The sequence below is a fragment of the Saccopteryx leptura genome, chromosome 4, assembly GCF_036850995.1.
Source record: "Saccopteryx leptura isolate mSacLep1 chromosome 4, mSacLep1_pri_phased_curated, whole genome shotgun sequence".
Lineage (NCBI taxonomy): Eukaryota > Metazoa > Chordata > Mammalia > Chiroptera > Emballonuridae > Saccopteryx > Saccopteryx leptura.
In genome coordinates this window covers 188,222,725-188,238,122 of record NC_089506.1, presented here as the reverse complement: position 1 = coordinate 188,238,122, position 15,398 = coordinate 188,222,725, and the positions used below count along the sequence as shown (strand labels likewise).

The 15,398-nt window shown below is 44.5% G+C and overlaps 1 protein-coding gene across 1 annotated transcript; it reads right to left on the bottom strand.

Annotated features, from left to right (window-relative positions):
* Nucleotides 1-3,010: 3,010 nt before the first annotated feature.
* LOC136403455 (zinc-alpha-2-glycoprotein-like) lies at nt 3,011-6,828 on the bottom strand. The gene is made up of 2 exons (XM_066382200.1): nt 6,649-6,828; nt 3,011-4,666 (listed from the first exon to the last, which is right to left on the bottom strand). The coding sequence occupies exons 1-2, from the start codon at nt 6,722-6,724 to the stop codon at nt 4,341-4,343; spliced, it is 402 nt and encodes a 133-aa protein (XP_066238297.1). The 5' UTR covers nt 6,725-6,828; the 3' UTR covers nt 3,011-4,340.
* Between the last annotated feature and the right edge of the window lie 8,570 nt (nt 6,829-15,398).

Sequence of the window (15,398 nt, the reverse complement as noted above, 5' to 3'; positions counted from 1 at the left end):
CTGTGGCTTGGTAAAGAGAACCTTGGGATACACTAAGTTCCCACCATGCGAGATTCTCCCGGCTGCCGTTCGCTCCGGGGAGCTGGGCAGTCCTCTCCGAGTTTCCGCTTTTCCTACCAGTCTCAGTGTGGCTTCTTCAGTGTTCCTAGGTTGAAGAGTCCTCTTACTTTAGTCCAAAGTTGGTTTTTCCAGATGATAGTTCTTAAAATTATTTTGTAATCCACTTTGGTTCTGGGAGGTGGATGTTGGTACATCCGCCTACTTCAGCGCCATCTTGTCTTCTCTCACATGGAGGTTTTAAGGGTTAAAATTTTAATATATGAACATGGCCAGTTGGCTCACTAGTAGAGTGTAGGCCTGGCATGTGGATGTCCTGGGTTCAATTCCCAGTCAGGGCACACAGCAGCAGCGACCATCTGTTTCTCCACCCTTCCCCCTCTCCCTTCTCTATCTCTCTCTTCCCCTCTTATAGCCAAAGCTCCACTGGAGGAAGTTGGCCCGGGTGCTGAGGATGGCACCATGGCCTCTGCCTCAGGTGCTAGAATGGCTCCAGTTACAATGGAGCAAATGGCCCCAGATGGGCAGAGCATTGCCCCCTAGTGGGCTTGTTTGGTGGATCCTGGCCAAGCATGTGCGGGAGTCTGTCTCTTTGCCTCCCTGTTTCTTACTTAACAAAAATACAGAAAAAAATTGTAATATATGTAGTGATAACTTTGTAGTGTTTGAGAAGGGCCCCTGGAATTCCTCAAAAGATTTGAAAAATCATGGGTAGCATTGTCAAAAAAGTGATGTGAACATCTAGGTTATATTGTGCAAATAAACAATGGTTATAATTAAATGACTAGTCAGTGCTATGGAAACCCAAGATGGCCACTTGGTTTTTCCCCATTCCCTGCTTCCTCATTTTTCAGATTTTGCATTCCTTCATGCATCACAGTGCATTTAAGCCAGACCTAGTTGAGGTAACTACTCAGTTGACATTCTTACAAGGAGACATCTTACACTATTGTCAAAGTTTGATAGAGTCACTTCAAGAATATATCAGGTTGGTAATCACTTTCTTTCACAGTCAGCATTCAGGAGAGAATGACATTAAAAATCATTTGACTGCTACCTGGAGATTTTGGTCATTGGAAAGGATATCACATAAAAGACTGTCTTATTGGAAGGGACCTTATCAGGCACTTAACTAAAAAGTGGACATCTATCCCTGTTTATGGACATCAAAGACTGCTGGGGGATGGGAAGCTGATGGCACCAGGGGTAGACAGCTATCCCTAGACATCAACAAGGCTTTTATGCCTACTCTTTGATATTGAACTCAGTCTATTTGGTTTAGTTATCCTTCTTTCCTTCTTCTTTTCCAAGTGAGAGGAGAGGAGATAGAGAGACAGATTTCAACATGTGCCTGATGGGATTCACCCGGTGACCCCCGTCTGGGGACGTTGCTCTGCCCATTTGGGGCCATGCTTGCAACTGAGCCATTTTTAGTGCCTGAGGAAGAGGCTGCACAGAGCCATCCTCAGTGACCGGGGAAATGTACTCAAACTAATCAAGTCTTGGCTGTAAGAGGGTAAGAGAGAGAGAGAGAAAGGGGGAAGGGAAGGCATGAAGAAGCAGATGGTCGCTTCTCCTATGTGCCCTGACTGGGAATCAAACTCAGAACATCCACACTCCAGGCCGGTGCTCTACCACTGAGCCAACTGGCCAGGGCCTTAGTTTGATTATCTTACCTCTCTGATAATGATATTAGTCATTGTAATAGTTGTACTTGTCCTTGGGTTTTTCTATATAGTCCAACTATTTATGGTTACTGAACATGTATAATACAAGTATTAATAGTCTTTTTGTGGCTTATGTAAGTGTTATACTGGATGCCAAATACAGAAAAAATGAGATAGAAGGCAGAGCTCATATCATGATAGTTCACAGAATAGAAACAATGCAGAATTTTGTTTTTGTTTGTTTTGTTTTGTTTTTGTAATGAAGGCCATAAGACCTGACTGCCTTCCACTTTCCTGCCCTTCCCTTTTGGGAAAAATTCAACCCCAACTCAGGTCCACGGTTGTAGTTTTACTCCAGACCCAATGGTCAACCAGACAACTTCAACACTGAGACTTCCTAGGATTGAGCTTCCTAGTACTGTGAGATCACACCATCCAAGCAAGTTTGGTCATCCATGCATCCTTTGTGTTGATTTATGACTAAAAATGAAAATTGTGAATGAAAAAAAGGGGGGGTTCCATGGAAAGTAATGTCATAAGTTGACCTGTTTATAAATTCCTCACAGGGCAGGTCATGGTGGGTAGTCATGCCCCATGCCTATAACTTCTTTGGTGAAAGGTTATAAGCCAGCCTTGTCCATTGTTCTTATGCATCAGTGGTTCTCAACCTGTGGGTCGCGACCCCGGCGGGGGTCGAATGACTGAAACACAGGGCTCGCCTAAAGCCATCGGAAAATACATATTTCCGATAGCTTTAGCTGCTGAGAAGCCGTGCCCCCGTCTGCAGCAGTGTTATTCAGCTTGAACACAGCCGTTATGGACGTGCATTCCAAACTGAATGCCTGCGGTCATGCGCAAATGTGATTGCATCACCCGTCCTGGGACCTAAGGCGCGGGAGAAGCAGGGGCGGGGGGGACGCTCCACAGTCCATAGCATCGTGGCTGCTCGTCCATAGCAGCACATTACGTGTGCCCGGTGCTTGCTGACATCATCAGCGGGCAGGTGCAGCAAGCACCGGAGCACAGAAGCCTAGGAGGCGGAGAGGCAATGAGAATACATAATGCATATCAGGTATTTACATTCCGAATCATAACTGTAGCAAAATTACAGTTATGAAGTAGCCACCAAAATTATTTTTGGTTTGCGGTCACCGCAACATGAGGAACTGTATTGTGGGGTCACAGCATTAGAAAGGTTGAGAACCGCTGATCTAGGTTAACACACCTCCGGAATATCAGAAGTAATAACCTTCAAAGGGGATATTAACTCTCAAGAAAGCACATAATCTTGTTAATGATTCTTTAATCTAATCCCTGCCTTGCTTTCTCTCACCTGCTTACATTCCTTTCTTATTTTCTTTTTATTTCTTTTTATTATAGCAAGAAAAGAGAGAGAGAGAGAAAGAGAGAGGGAGGATCAGGAACGGAGAGAGATGAGAAGCATCACCTCATAGTTTCATCACTTTAATTGTTCATTGAATGCTCTCCATATGTGTTTTGATGGGGGTGGGTGTCTAATTGAGTCAATGACCTCTTGCTCAAGACAGAGACCTTGGGCTTCAAGCCAGTGACCATGGGATCATGTGGATGATCCTATGCTCAAGCTAGTGACCTCAGGGTTTCCAACCAGGGACCTCAGTGTCCAAAATTGATGCTCTATCCACTGTACCACCACAAATCAGGCACCTTTCTTATTTTCAGATGAATAAAAGAATCTGCAAAACTGTTATTCTCCAGAGCATTTGATATCTTGCTCTGTGGTATATGTCATCAGTTTGTGTAAAATAAATGGTTATAAAAATCTCTATAGGTCTGAATAGTTTTTATATGGACAAACCTGTGTATGGTGGTGAGAGACTCAATTAAAAAACCTACTGAACTGACCACAGAAATTCAATTAAAAATAAATAAATAAAATTATACAAGTTGTTCATGTCAAAAAAAAAATTCCAGTAAATTGAATTTGGGTGAGTCCAAGAACATCAGATGATTCTTGCCTCCCTAGGAGTGCATCCTGGAGGGATGAAGCCTCTCAAATAGCCTATAGCTGTGTGTGGACCCGAAGGCCAGCTTGGTGTGGGAGAGCTGGAGTAGCTGGAGGAGAAGGCAGTGTCTCACGGGAGTAAGGGAATGCTGGGGAAACTGAGGTACAGAAGAGGCTTCAGATTGAATTAAAGGAGTTGCAATGTTACATGGCCTCATAACTAGAGGGGACATCAGGAGTGGGTGCCTGAACAACACTCAACATACCAGGTGGTCATGCCACACAACAGTGGGGACCCCAGGAAAAGATGGGCAGTGAATATTCCTTCCAGTGGGTACCAAGATTTAAAAATGATTCAAATGCCTGGGGCAGGATGAATGAAAAAATCGAGTGACATTTCTATAGCATCTAAACTTTAATAATCTGACTTAGTATGTTTGCCAAGCAAGGTGATTAGTGTTGATTAGATATCACAGATTAGATCATGGGAAACACTAAGGGAAAACAAACAGTGAGGCAGCTCAGCGACCAGCATTCAAGCCTGTGTCTCCAAATGCACCACCTGTCTGTTCTCTTCACAGCTTCTCCGGGTTTTGCCGATGGCGGTGATGGACATTCTGAGCTCTCCTCTGTCATGCCCCAGTGAAAGGGTGACTACTGGTCTCCAGATTCCTCCCCTCATTCCATGGGACGACGAGGGGCTGGGCCAGGCTGCTGTGCTCCACGTGGCAGTAGTAGTCTCCTCTGTCTGAAGAGGGAACTTCCACCACCACCCAGGACTGGTAATTGCCATTTTCAGTGAGAAGACTGTCATTCTGCAACTCAGTCTCCACTACATTGCTTCCCCGAGTCCAGTACATACTAATTGACCGTGGGTAGAAGTTGCTGGTCTTGCATTTGATGTACACGCTGTGTCCTCCTGGGCCCACCTGGCTGGTGATTGACACAGAGAGAGGATCTGTAAAGAAACACAGCATGGAGGTTGAGGGTTTGAAGGGGCTGGTTCCCTGCTCATGTCTCCCCCCAACCCTGGAGTCAGGGATGAGCAGAGCTCTCAGCTTTTACCTGCCTCACCAAGGAAACTTCCAGATCAGGGAACTTGAGGCATTTCATGAGCCTTCCTTGCTGGATAGTGGAATACCCGTGGCTACTTTCTTGCCTCCCAGCATCCCCTGCCCACCCTCGGGCATTGACTACTGCAACTGAGAAATGTGAATGACATGCATTGTTTTGTTTTTTACCAAACCCCCAGTGGGCTTGATGGCTCCTGCCTCCCCTAGTCTGAGCCCTGCTCCTAGATTCTGCCTGCTGCTGTGATTCAGACCTTTCTCTGCCCCCTCTCACAAGAACTTCTTTCTGATTAATTCTCTCTTTCCAACTTAAAAAAATAAAGACTATATTGTTATTAGAGAGAGGTAGAAGGAGAGGGAAGCATCAACTTATAGTTCTCCTCGTATGTGCCTTGAGCAGGCAAGCCTGGGGTTTTGAACCAGCAACCTCAGCACTAAAGGTTGTGGCTTTTTCCACTGCACCACCACAGGTCAGGCTCGGCTTAATATTTCAACCAAGGTCTCAGCTGTTTCAAGCAATCCTGTTCACACTTATGCATCTTCATCCTTTCTGGGCAGACATTTTATACACCTGCCTTCTCCCCACCGCCAAGCCAACAGGGATATCGTAGAGAGAAATTGACTAGAAACCTCAGGTAATGACTTAGAATGCAAAAGGTCAGCAAAAGGTAAGATCAAAATGGACCTCAGAATTGTCATGCCTGTCCCTGCACTTTAGTGGGAGGTAGGAAGTGTTAGAGGGTGGGGCATTTTCATAATTAATTTTGAAATGGAATCCTGATCTAACTCTCGTGGATGTTTCTAATGTTAGGCCATATAGCAGGTTTCTAGTTTCAGTACTGAAGTTACTCTCACTAATTAGTTTATATATGTGATTACCATTTTACTCAGTGGATGCTGAGTGAAGCAGATTACCCTCTGTAATGTGACTGGGCCTCCACTAATCAGTTGAAGGCCACAGAGAAGAGGTTGAGTTCTCCACAGGAAGCAGGAACTCTGCCTCCAGACTGCCTTTGGGCCCGAGATGGCAGCGTAATCTCTTCTCTGGTCTCCAGTGTGCTGACTTACCCCGGGATTTCAGACTTCCAAGCCTCCACAATGGTTTTGAGTTGTATCCTTAAAATAAACCTCTCTTTCTGGCATATGCATGAGATTCATGCTTTCTTGTCAGGAGAACGCTGACTAAATTCTACTACAGTGTAGGATGTGATTAACAATCAAAATATGATCAATTGTTATAAAACATTCATAATAGTCAGAAAACATTATAAATTTTAAACATACACAGTTGTGTTTACATTCCTTCATAATAAAATTTTGTATACTAAAAAAGTCCTCAATACTCTGTCCTAAAATCGACTGGTTCTGCCCGAGCTCCAGCTGGCCTCCAGGCCCACTGTCGTAGCATCTCACTGTGGAGTGAGGGAATGGGTCTGTTTCTAAAAGCATCATCCAATTAATATGTTTTACAAGTGTTCTATGGAGTTGTGTCTTTCTCCCTGAGAGTCAGACAGGTATGTCCAGCCATTGAAAGGAGGGAGGAACAAAGAGTTCCACCTGTGTGGGCTTTGCTCTCTTCTGGCTGCATGACCCAGGACAGGTCATGTCACTTGTCCGGGTCTTAGATTTGTTTATTTGTCTAATAAGAATTTTAGGGTCTAATTCTTTAAGGCCTTATTTAGCATGAGTCCAGAGGCTCCCTAAATGCTTCTGCAAGTGTATAATCTGAGTTAGTTGACAACCTCAAACAGCCATTCCTCCTGTACACTGGGAATCTTGGCTTCATCTGGGGCCCTCTCCCCGCCCACCTATCTCCTTCATTGCCTCTCTTCTCTTCTTCTCCATACGCAGCCCTTGCTTCCCAACTCACCATCTTGGGTCTTCTGGGAGAACGCAGGACACAGAACAAGCAGCAGAGACAGCAGGACAGGCACCGTTGTGCTCATTTTGTCTGAGTGGAAGGTACTGTGCTTCTCTGTGTCCTGGAGCAGACTACTTGGAGAGAGGTCCAGTTATAGTTTTGGGAATGGCTGGCTATGAGCCCTTCCCTGGTGAGGTAAATGCACAGGCCAATGAGAATGTCAGGAGGGGCTCCTCTCCCAACTGTGAGAAAACAGGATACACAGGCCAGACTGGGCGGATGTTGTAATCAGTGAGTCTACGGACTGTCTGCCAATGGGGAGCTCCGACAGCCAATCTGGTGTTTGGACTTTGGCATGGGTCCACACATTTGTCCCCCTGTTGGCAGCAGCATGTGCTTATAGGAGTGGTTCTATGGTGTGGTTGGACCTGTGCTTCTCATGCCTAATTTGGAGTGTCTCCAATGATTCTGAGAAATAGCTCATAAATAAATGCATTTTCTGCTTAAAGTCAGAATAGGAATCTTTTCCATCAACTAATGATGTGACTGCTACTAAAATTGAGCAGGATGTTTTTAGGCAACAGTCACTCAGAGAAATGGAGGAAAGGGAACCAAACTTGGTTAAGTGGCCAGATTGGAGCTAAAGGCCATTAAAAACCCCTTGTTGGGCACGGTCCTGCAGGCTGTGATAAACAGTGGAGGGTCAAACAGCTGCCTGAATCATCTATTTTGGTCAACTAGAATAAAATGCTCAGTGATGGCAAATTTTTAGTTCCCAAGGGGCTCCTACCATAGGACAGTGTGATGGGCTTGAGGAATTCAAGGAAAAAGTTTGGGATAGTGGAGTCCATAAGTGCTGAAAAGCTTAAAGAAATACACAGTTAACTCAAAAGCAAAAATTATCAATTCAAAGCACAACCTGAAAACCAGGCCATTTCTCATGTAGCAGAAGAATTCTTTTGTCTCTTCTAGTTCTAAGGACAAAACAGATGTAAACCTAATAGTTCCTAATGATTAAAACAAGGTTTCATAACTCATTCACAAAAGCCTAAAACGTCTAATAGTCAAGTGTGACCAAGACATTCCTACAAATCTTGTACAATTGTTACTTACAGTGGGGGACAAGAGGTCTGGAGAACAAACCAAAGTGTGGAATGGCATCAAGAAAGGCTTCATGAGAGATGTTGTGATTGGGCAGGATATCGAACAGGTATAGAATTTCTTCTGGCAGCAGGGAAAATTTTTCTAAGGAGTAGTGATGGTATTTGTCATGTTCATTTTTCTGTCCCTTATACTTAGCCTAGTGCCTGGTTTAAAAGCAGACAGTAAACATTTTTTAAAATTTTTATTTATTTTAATGAGAGAGACAAATGAGGAGAGAGAGGGGCAGACAGACAAGAAGGGAGAGAGATGAGAAGCATCAACTCATAGTTACTTCACTTTAGTTGTTCATTGATTGCTTTCTTATATGTGCCTTGACCAGGGGGTGGAGGAACTACAGATGAGCCAGTGACCCCTTGCTCAAGCCAATGACCTTGGGCTCAAGCCAGGGACTTTGGGCTCATGCCAGAGAGACCATGGGGTCATGACTATAATCCCACGCTCAAGCTGGAGACCCCGTGCTCAAACTGATGAACTTGTGCTCACACCAGATGAGCCCGCACTCAAGCCGTTGACCTTGGTGTTTTAAACCTGGGTCCTCAGTGTCCCCGACTGACATTCTATTCACTGTGCCACAGCCTTGTCAAGTAGAGACAGTAAACACTTATAAAAATAGCTGAATGTATAAAGGAGCAAAAATGAAAAAGAGACAATGCCAGACTTCTCGAAAGGTCACTGAGGACAATTTGATAGCAACAGGGTTTAGAAAGAAGACTGAGGGGAAGACAAGTGGAGTGATAGAATCAAAAGGAAGTTGGAGGTAGAATCTATAGGACCCTCATTTAATGAGTATCTCGCTCTCCGATGAATGAGGCACATTTCACTACTGTGCGTTTTCCCTCACGGCCTGTCTTCTATGCATACCCCATTCCTCTAAGGGTCATCAGTTCTTAGCCTTCTGTACATCTATATCCTTGACAGTTATTCTCGAGATAAATTTTATTTAAATATTTTTTAGAAACTATTTACTGATTTATATTTTTTTAAGATAATTTTGTATTGTTTTCTTTTTTTTTGTGACAGAGAGAGTCAGAGAGGGACAGACAGACTGGAAGAGAGAGAGATGAGAAGCATCAATTTTTTGTTGTGGCACCTTAGTTGTTCATTGATTGCTTTCTCATATGTGTCTTGACCAGGGCCTACAGCAGAGTGAGTGACCTCTTGCTCAAGGCAGCGACCTTGGGCTCAAGGTGGTGAGCCTTGCTCAAACCAGATGAGCCCGTGCTCAAGTAGCTTCCCTGGGATCTCGAACCTGGGTCCTCCGCATCCTAGTCTGATGCTCTATCCGCTGCGCCACCGCCTGGTCAAGCTCAAGAGAATTTTGAATGCATAAATTAAAACATGGAAGATACGGAGGAAGCCAGTCCTATGGAAATTCAGGTCTTTTCACGTGCCCCTGTGGACCATTGGACTGTTGGCAGCCCCTCCACCCCCCAAACAGAGCAGGATGCTATTTTAAAGTGACTGACTGAGGAATTGTTAAGAAGGAGATAATTTGTGACTATGAAGTCCTGCTGGCGTGGGGCTTCCTGAAGTTACAGTGGTAGGTGGTCCTGCCAGCAGAGGAAGCTGTAGGTGATTTTAGTTGGGTGGGCAGAAAGTGACCGAGGATGGACCCACATTTGGTTCTCCAGACCCCTGCCTTCTCGCTGATGTGACTAGTCGATGCCTATGGCCCAATCCCAAATTCAGGTCGCTTTCCTATCAAGGCCTTGTGACCCTCCCCTCTCAGCTGCCTCTGCCCTCCTGGTCAGCAACAGTCTTTCTACCTTTTCTTGGCCAATTATCTTCGGTCTTCGCACCTCCTCTGAAATCAGAATCCCTCTGTGGGGGGTGTTCTCTGTGCCTTCTCCTCCTGCCCCACACCTGGCCAGGACTCAGGTCTTCTGAGCTTTTCTCCTTCTCATCCGGATGGGCCCCTCATTCCTGTCATGGGCTGGGTGCGCTCCGACATTCTCATCTTTACTGGCCCTGGTCACTAACTTGGATTCTGGGTTTTCTCATTGATCTGAGATTTTTCTCCGGTGACTTTAAAAGTTTCTTTCATAGTGTCATAATATTTTGAAACATTAATTGTACATTGCTGCCTTTTAACTATTTGAATTTTTCTTCCCGGCAGGCCTCCTTATGTTCAGACAGGACATTATTCTGCCCCAAGAAGGGGAATGTGGATTTCACTTAAAGAAGTGTTTCTCAGCTTTTTTTTTTTTTTTTTTTCCCCCGAAGCTAGAAACCGGGAGAGACAGTCAGACAGACTCCAGCATGCGCCCGACCGGGATCCACCCGGCACGCCCATCAGGAGTCGGTGCTCTGCCCACCAGGGGGCGATGTTTCTCAGCTTTGATTTTGAAATTGAAGTATCAAAATAAAAAAGTATAGTCCTTAAATTAAGGCTTTGAGAAAGATAAGAGAGTTGGCTCAGCATTCAGAAGGCTGGGGATGAATTCCTTCAGGAGTTCATCTTAGGGGGTAGAGATTGGAGAATTAGGAGTAGATGTGATTAATGTTATCAATTTTTATAAAACTTATATTTTGACAGTTTGTGTATGTAATGAATTAGAAACTTGCACAATTTAGCTTATATTTCTTCATCCTTAAATTTTGTTTGCCTCTCACCCTGAAAAAGGGCCTCATTCTCAGTCTTAGAATTGACTGGTTCTCCCCAAGCTCTCCATGGGCTGCTCTCCCAGATACTTGCCTTCCAGGCCCACTGGCATAGCCTGTGGGGTGAGGGCATGGGTGTCCTTCAGGAATCATCCCTCCAGGTAACCTGCCTTCACATTTTCCCCTTGGAGTTGCTGTCTCTTTCCCTGGGGGTCTGACAGGTACATCCAGTCACTGGAAAAAGAGAAGGAACAAAAGTTCCACGTGTGTGATTCTTACTCTGTCCTGGGAATGTGACCCTAGGTAAGGTCACTTTGTTTCTCTGGGTCTTGGTTTTGTTCATCTGTATACTAAAATTTTTTTAAATCATTATTCTTTGTGGTCTGATTTAGAATAAGTCCAGAGGCTTATTGAATCCTTCTGGAAGAGTGTGAGCTGAGTTACTTGAGAGCCTCAGACAGCCTTTTGCACTGTACACTGGGAGTTCCAGCTCCTTCAGGGGCCTTTCTCCCGTCATCCCATTGATCACATCTTCTCCATTCTTCTCCACAGCTAGCCCTTGCTTCCACACTCAGCAGCTTGGGTCTCCAAGGGCACTTCAGGACCCAGAGGAGCAGCAGGGACAGCAGGAAAGGCACTATTGTGCTCATGGTTCTTGACTAGAAGATTCTTGTCTTCCTGAGGTCCAGGAGCTTGGAGCAGACTATTTGGAGACAGAGCCAGGTGTCGTTTTGGGATTGGCTGGCTTTGAGCTCTCCCCAGGTGAGGTGAATGCACAGGTGAGAGTGCCAGGATGGGCTCCTCACCTGACTGAGAAAACAGGATACTTAGTCCAGGCTGGGCAGATGTCTGCTTACTGAGTCTGAGACCTGGGACAGGTATTCTGGGGACTGTGACCTTGTCTAGCGCTTCCATGCTGTGGCATTTATTGCTTCTGTTGGCAGCAGCATGTTATTATAGGACCGGTTCCACGGTGTGGTTTGGCTTATCTTTCTTCTGCCTAATTTGATAGTGGGTTCTTCAGGCTCTCCACTGATTCTAGAACAAACCTGTAAATAAATTAATTTTCTGCTTAAAGTTGGAATAAGAATTTGTTTGTACAACACATTTTTTTTAATAATTTTATTTTTTTAATGGGGTGACATCAATAAATCAGGATACATATATTCAAAGATAACAAGTCCAGGTTATCTTGTCGTTCAATTATGTTGCATACCCACCACCCAAAGTCAGATTGTCCTCTGTCACCTTCTATCTTGTTTTCTTTGTGCCCCTCCCCACCCCCTTTCCCTCTCCCATTCCCCCCTCTCCCCCGTAACCACCACACTCTTATCAATGTCTCTTAATTTCACTATTATGTCCCACCTACGTATGGAATAATACAGTTCCTGGTTTTTTCTGATTTACTTATTTCGCTTCGTATCATGTTATCAAGATCCCACCATTTTGCTGTAAATGTTCCGATGTCATCATTTCTTATGGCTGAGTAGTATTCCATAGTGTATATGTGCCACATCTTCTTTATCCAGTCATCTATTGATGGGCTTTTTGGTTGTTTCCATGTCCTGGCCACCGTGAACAATGCTGCAATAAACATGGGGCTGCATGTGTCTTTACGTATCAATGTTTCTGAGTTTTTGGGATATATACCCAGTAGAGGGATTGCTGGGTCATAAGGTAGTTCTATTTTCAGTTTTTTGAGGAACCACCATACTTTCTTCCATAATGGTTGTACTACTTTACATTCCCACCAACAGTGTATGAGGGTTCCTTTTTCTCCACAGCCTCTCCAACATTTGCTATTACCTGTCTTGCTAATAACAGCTAATCGAACAGGTGTGAGGTGGTATCTCATTGCCGTTTTGATTTGCATTTCTCTAATAGGTAAAGAAGATGAGCATCTTTTCATATATCTGTTGGCCATTTGTATTTCTTCCTGGGAGAAGTGTCTATTCATATCCTCTTCCCATTTTTTTATTGGATTGTTTGTTTGTTTGTTGTTGAGTTTTATGAGTTCTTTGTACAACACATTTAATGGTGTGGCTGGTACTGAAATGGGAAAAGGACTGTCTTAAAGCAGCATTCGCTAAGGGAAATGGAGGGATGGGAATCAGGTTTGGTTATAGGACCATATTGGAGCTAAAGCCAGTGAAAACACTAATATCTTGGGGAGGTTCTTACAGACCTGGATATGCAGTGGAGGGAGAAATAGCTGATTTAGTTAGGCCTTGTCAACTAAACGTAATGCTTGTTGAAGGCAAAAGTTTAGTTTCCCCGAGGCTGCTACCATCAGACAGTGTGAAGGGCTTGAGCATTCAAGGACTAAATCTGGGATGGTTGTCTGATCAGTGTTGGCATAGTGCATATTGCATTGACCTGGGATGCTGAGGACCCAGGTTTGAAACACTGAGGTTACTGTCTTGAATGCAAGTTGCCTTCTTGAGCATGGGCTTGCCAGCTTGAGTTTGGGATCATCAACATGATCCCATGGTCACTAATTTGGGCCCAATGGTTGTTGGCTTAAAGCCAAGGTTACTGGTTTGAACCCAATGTTGCTGGATTGAGGAAGGGGTCACTGGCTCACCTTGATCCCTCCAGTCAAGGCACATATGAGAACAATCAGTGAACAACTAAGGTGCCATAACTATGAGCTGATGCTTCTCATCTCTATCTTTCTCTCTCTCTCTTAAAAAAGCATTCTTTGATAGTTAAGTCTACAAGTGCTGGAAAGATTAAGGAAAAAAACAAAATTAAAAGCAGAAATTATTGGCTCAAGCAGAGTCTGAACACCAGGCAATTCCTATGATGGTGCAGAAAGAATATTTTGTCTTTTCTAGTTGTGAGGGTAAAACAGATGAAACTTAATAATGCCTAATGATTAAAACCTAAGAACAAAAAATGAGCTTTCATAACTTATATACAAAAACCTAAAAAAATCAATAACCAACTCTGACCAAGACACTCCTACTATCTTATATAATTGTATTAGGATGAGTGTGGACAAGAGCTTCATTAGAGAAGGAAGTCAAGTGTGAAATGGCATTGAGAAAGGCTTCACAAGAAATGTAAACAGGGATAAAATTTCTGTTGGCACCTAAAGGGCAAACTTTATAAGAACAGGGCTGGTGAGTGCCATGTTCATTTGTCTGTCCCTAGCAATAGTCCGTTTCCTGGCAGAAAGAAGACATTGAATAAACACTTACAAAAATAGATCAATGGGTAAATGAGCAAAGACCAAAAGGGACAGCACCAGACCTATCTGAGAGTCTATTCTGAACTTAGTGGAAATAGAGTTCAGTGAGAAGATTGAGGGGTTGGGCAGGTGGTGTGGTGTATATTCAGAACAGATATAGAAGTCAAATTCTGGAGGCACTCCCTTAATCCAATGAGCATCCTATATATATACATATATATATAATTTTATTTTATTTTATTTTTTGCATTTTTCCGAAGCTGGAAACGGGGAGGCAGTCAGACAGACTCCTGCATGCGCCCAACTGGGATCCACCTGGCATGCCCGCCAGGGGCCGATGCTCTGCCCATCTGGGGCATCGCTCTGTTGCATCCAGAGCCATTTTAGCGCCCGAGGCAGAGACCACAGAGCCATCCTCAGCATCCGGGCCATCTTTGCTCCAATGGAGCTTCGACTGTGGGAGAGGAAGAGAGAGACAGAGTGGAAGGAGAGGGGGAGGGGTGGAGAAGCAGATGGGCGTTTCTCCTGTGTGCCTTGGTTGGGAATCGAACCTGGGACTCTTGCACGCCAGGCCGATGCTCTACCACTGAGCCAACTGGCCAGGGCCTACATCCTATGTATTTTAATGAATGAGGCACATTCTGTTGTTACATCTTTTCCTTCACAGCCTGTATTTTCTGCATATATCTTTACTCTAGTTCAATAGTTTTTTGTTTGTTTGTTTGTTTGTTTTTTTACATAGACAGAGAGAGAGAGAGTGTCAGAAAGAGGGATAGACAGACAGGAACGAAGAGAGATGAGAAGCATCAATCATCAGTTTTTTGTTGCGACACCTTAGTTGTTCATGGATTGCTTTCTCATATGTGCCTTGACCGTGGGCCTTAAGCAGACTGAGTAACCCCTTGCTCAAGCCAGCGCCCTTGGGTCCAAGATGGTGAGCTTTGCTCAAACCAGTTGAGCCCGCACTCAAGCTGGCAACCTTGGGGTCTCGAACCTGGGTCCTCTGCATCCCAGTCCAATGCTCTATCCACTGCACCACCACCTGGTCAGGCTAGTTCAGTAGTTCTTAACCTTTGGTGCCATCTACTCCCTTGCTAAGACAAATTTTATTTTTTCTTAATTTTTAGAGATTATTTATTCATTCACTTTTTTCTTACAAGATAATATTTTAAACCATTTTATTTATTCATTTTAGAGAGAAGAGAGGGAGAGAGAATGAGAGAGAGAGAGAGAGAAAGAAAGGAAGGAGCAGGAAGCATCAACTCCCATATGTGCCTTGACCAGGCAAGCCAGTGTTTCAAACTGGTGACCTCAGCATCAAGATAATTTTTCATGCATTATATAAAACAGAGTAAAGAGGAAGCCAGTGACATGGAAACACAGTGTTTCCGTGCTGTGATGGGCTCTTTACAGAGGGGTTCTTGATACAGAGCCACATGCTATCCTAAAGTGACTGAGGAATTGTTAAGAAGGAGATAATGTGTGACAAGGAGGCCCTCCTGGGGTGTCCTGAAATTGCACTTGAAGTTGGTGTGCCTGCCAGAGGAAGCTGTTGGGGATGACTGTTGGCTGGGCAGAGACAACCTTGGAAGGGCTCCTTCATCTTCCCTGATGTGACTTGTTGGTGCCTGTAGCCAAGCCCCACCCTCAGGTCACCTGAGCCCTGTGACCCCCCTTCTCAGTTGTCTCCTATCCACCTCCTCATGAACACTTTCTACCATGTCTTGCCAAGCTCTCTGAGCCTTTCACTCCTCCTCTGCAATCTGAATCCCCCCAGGAAATTTCTCTGGGTGTGCTGAGT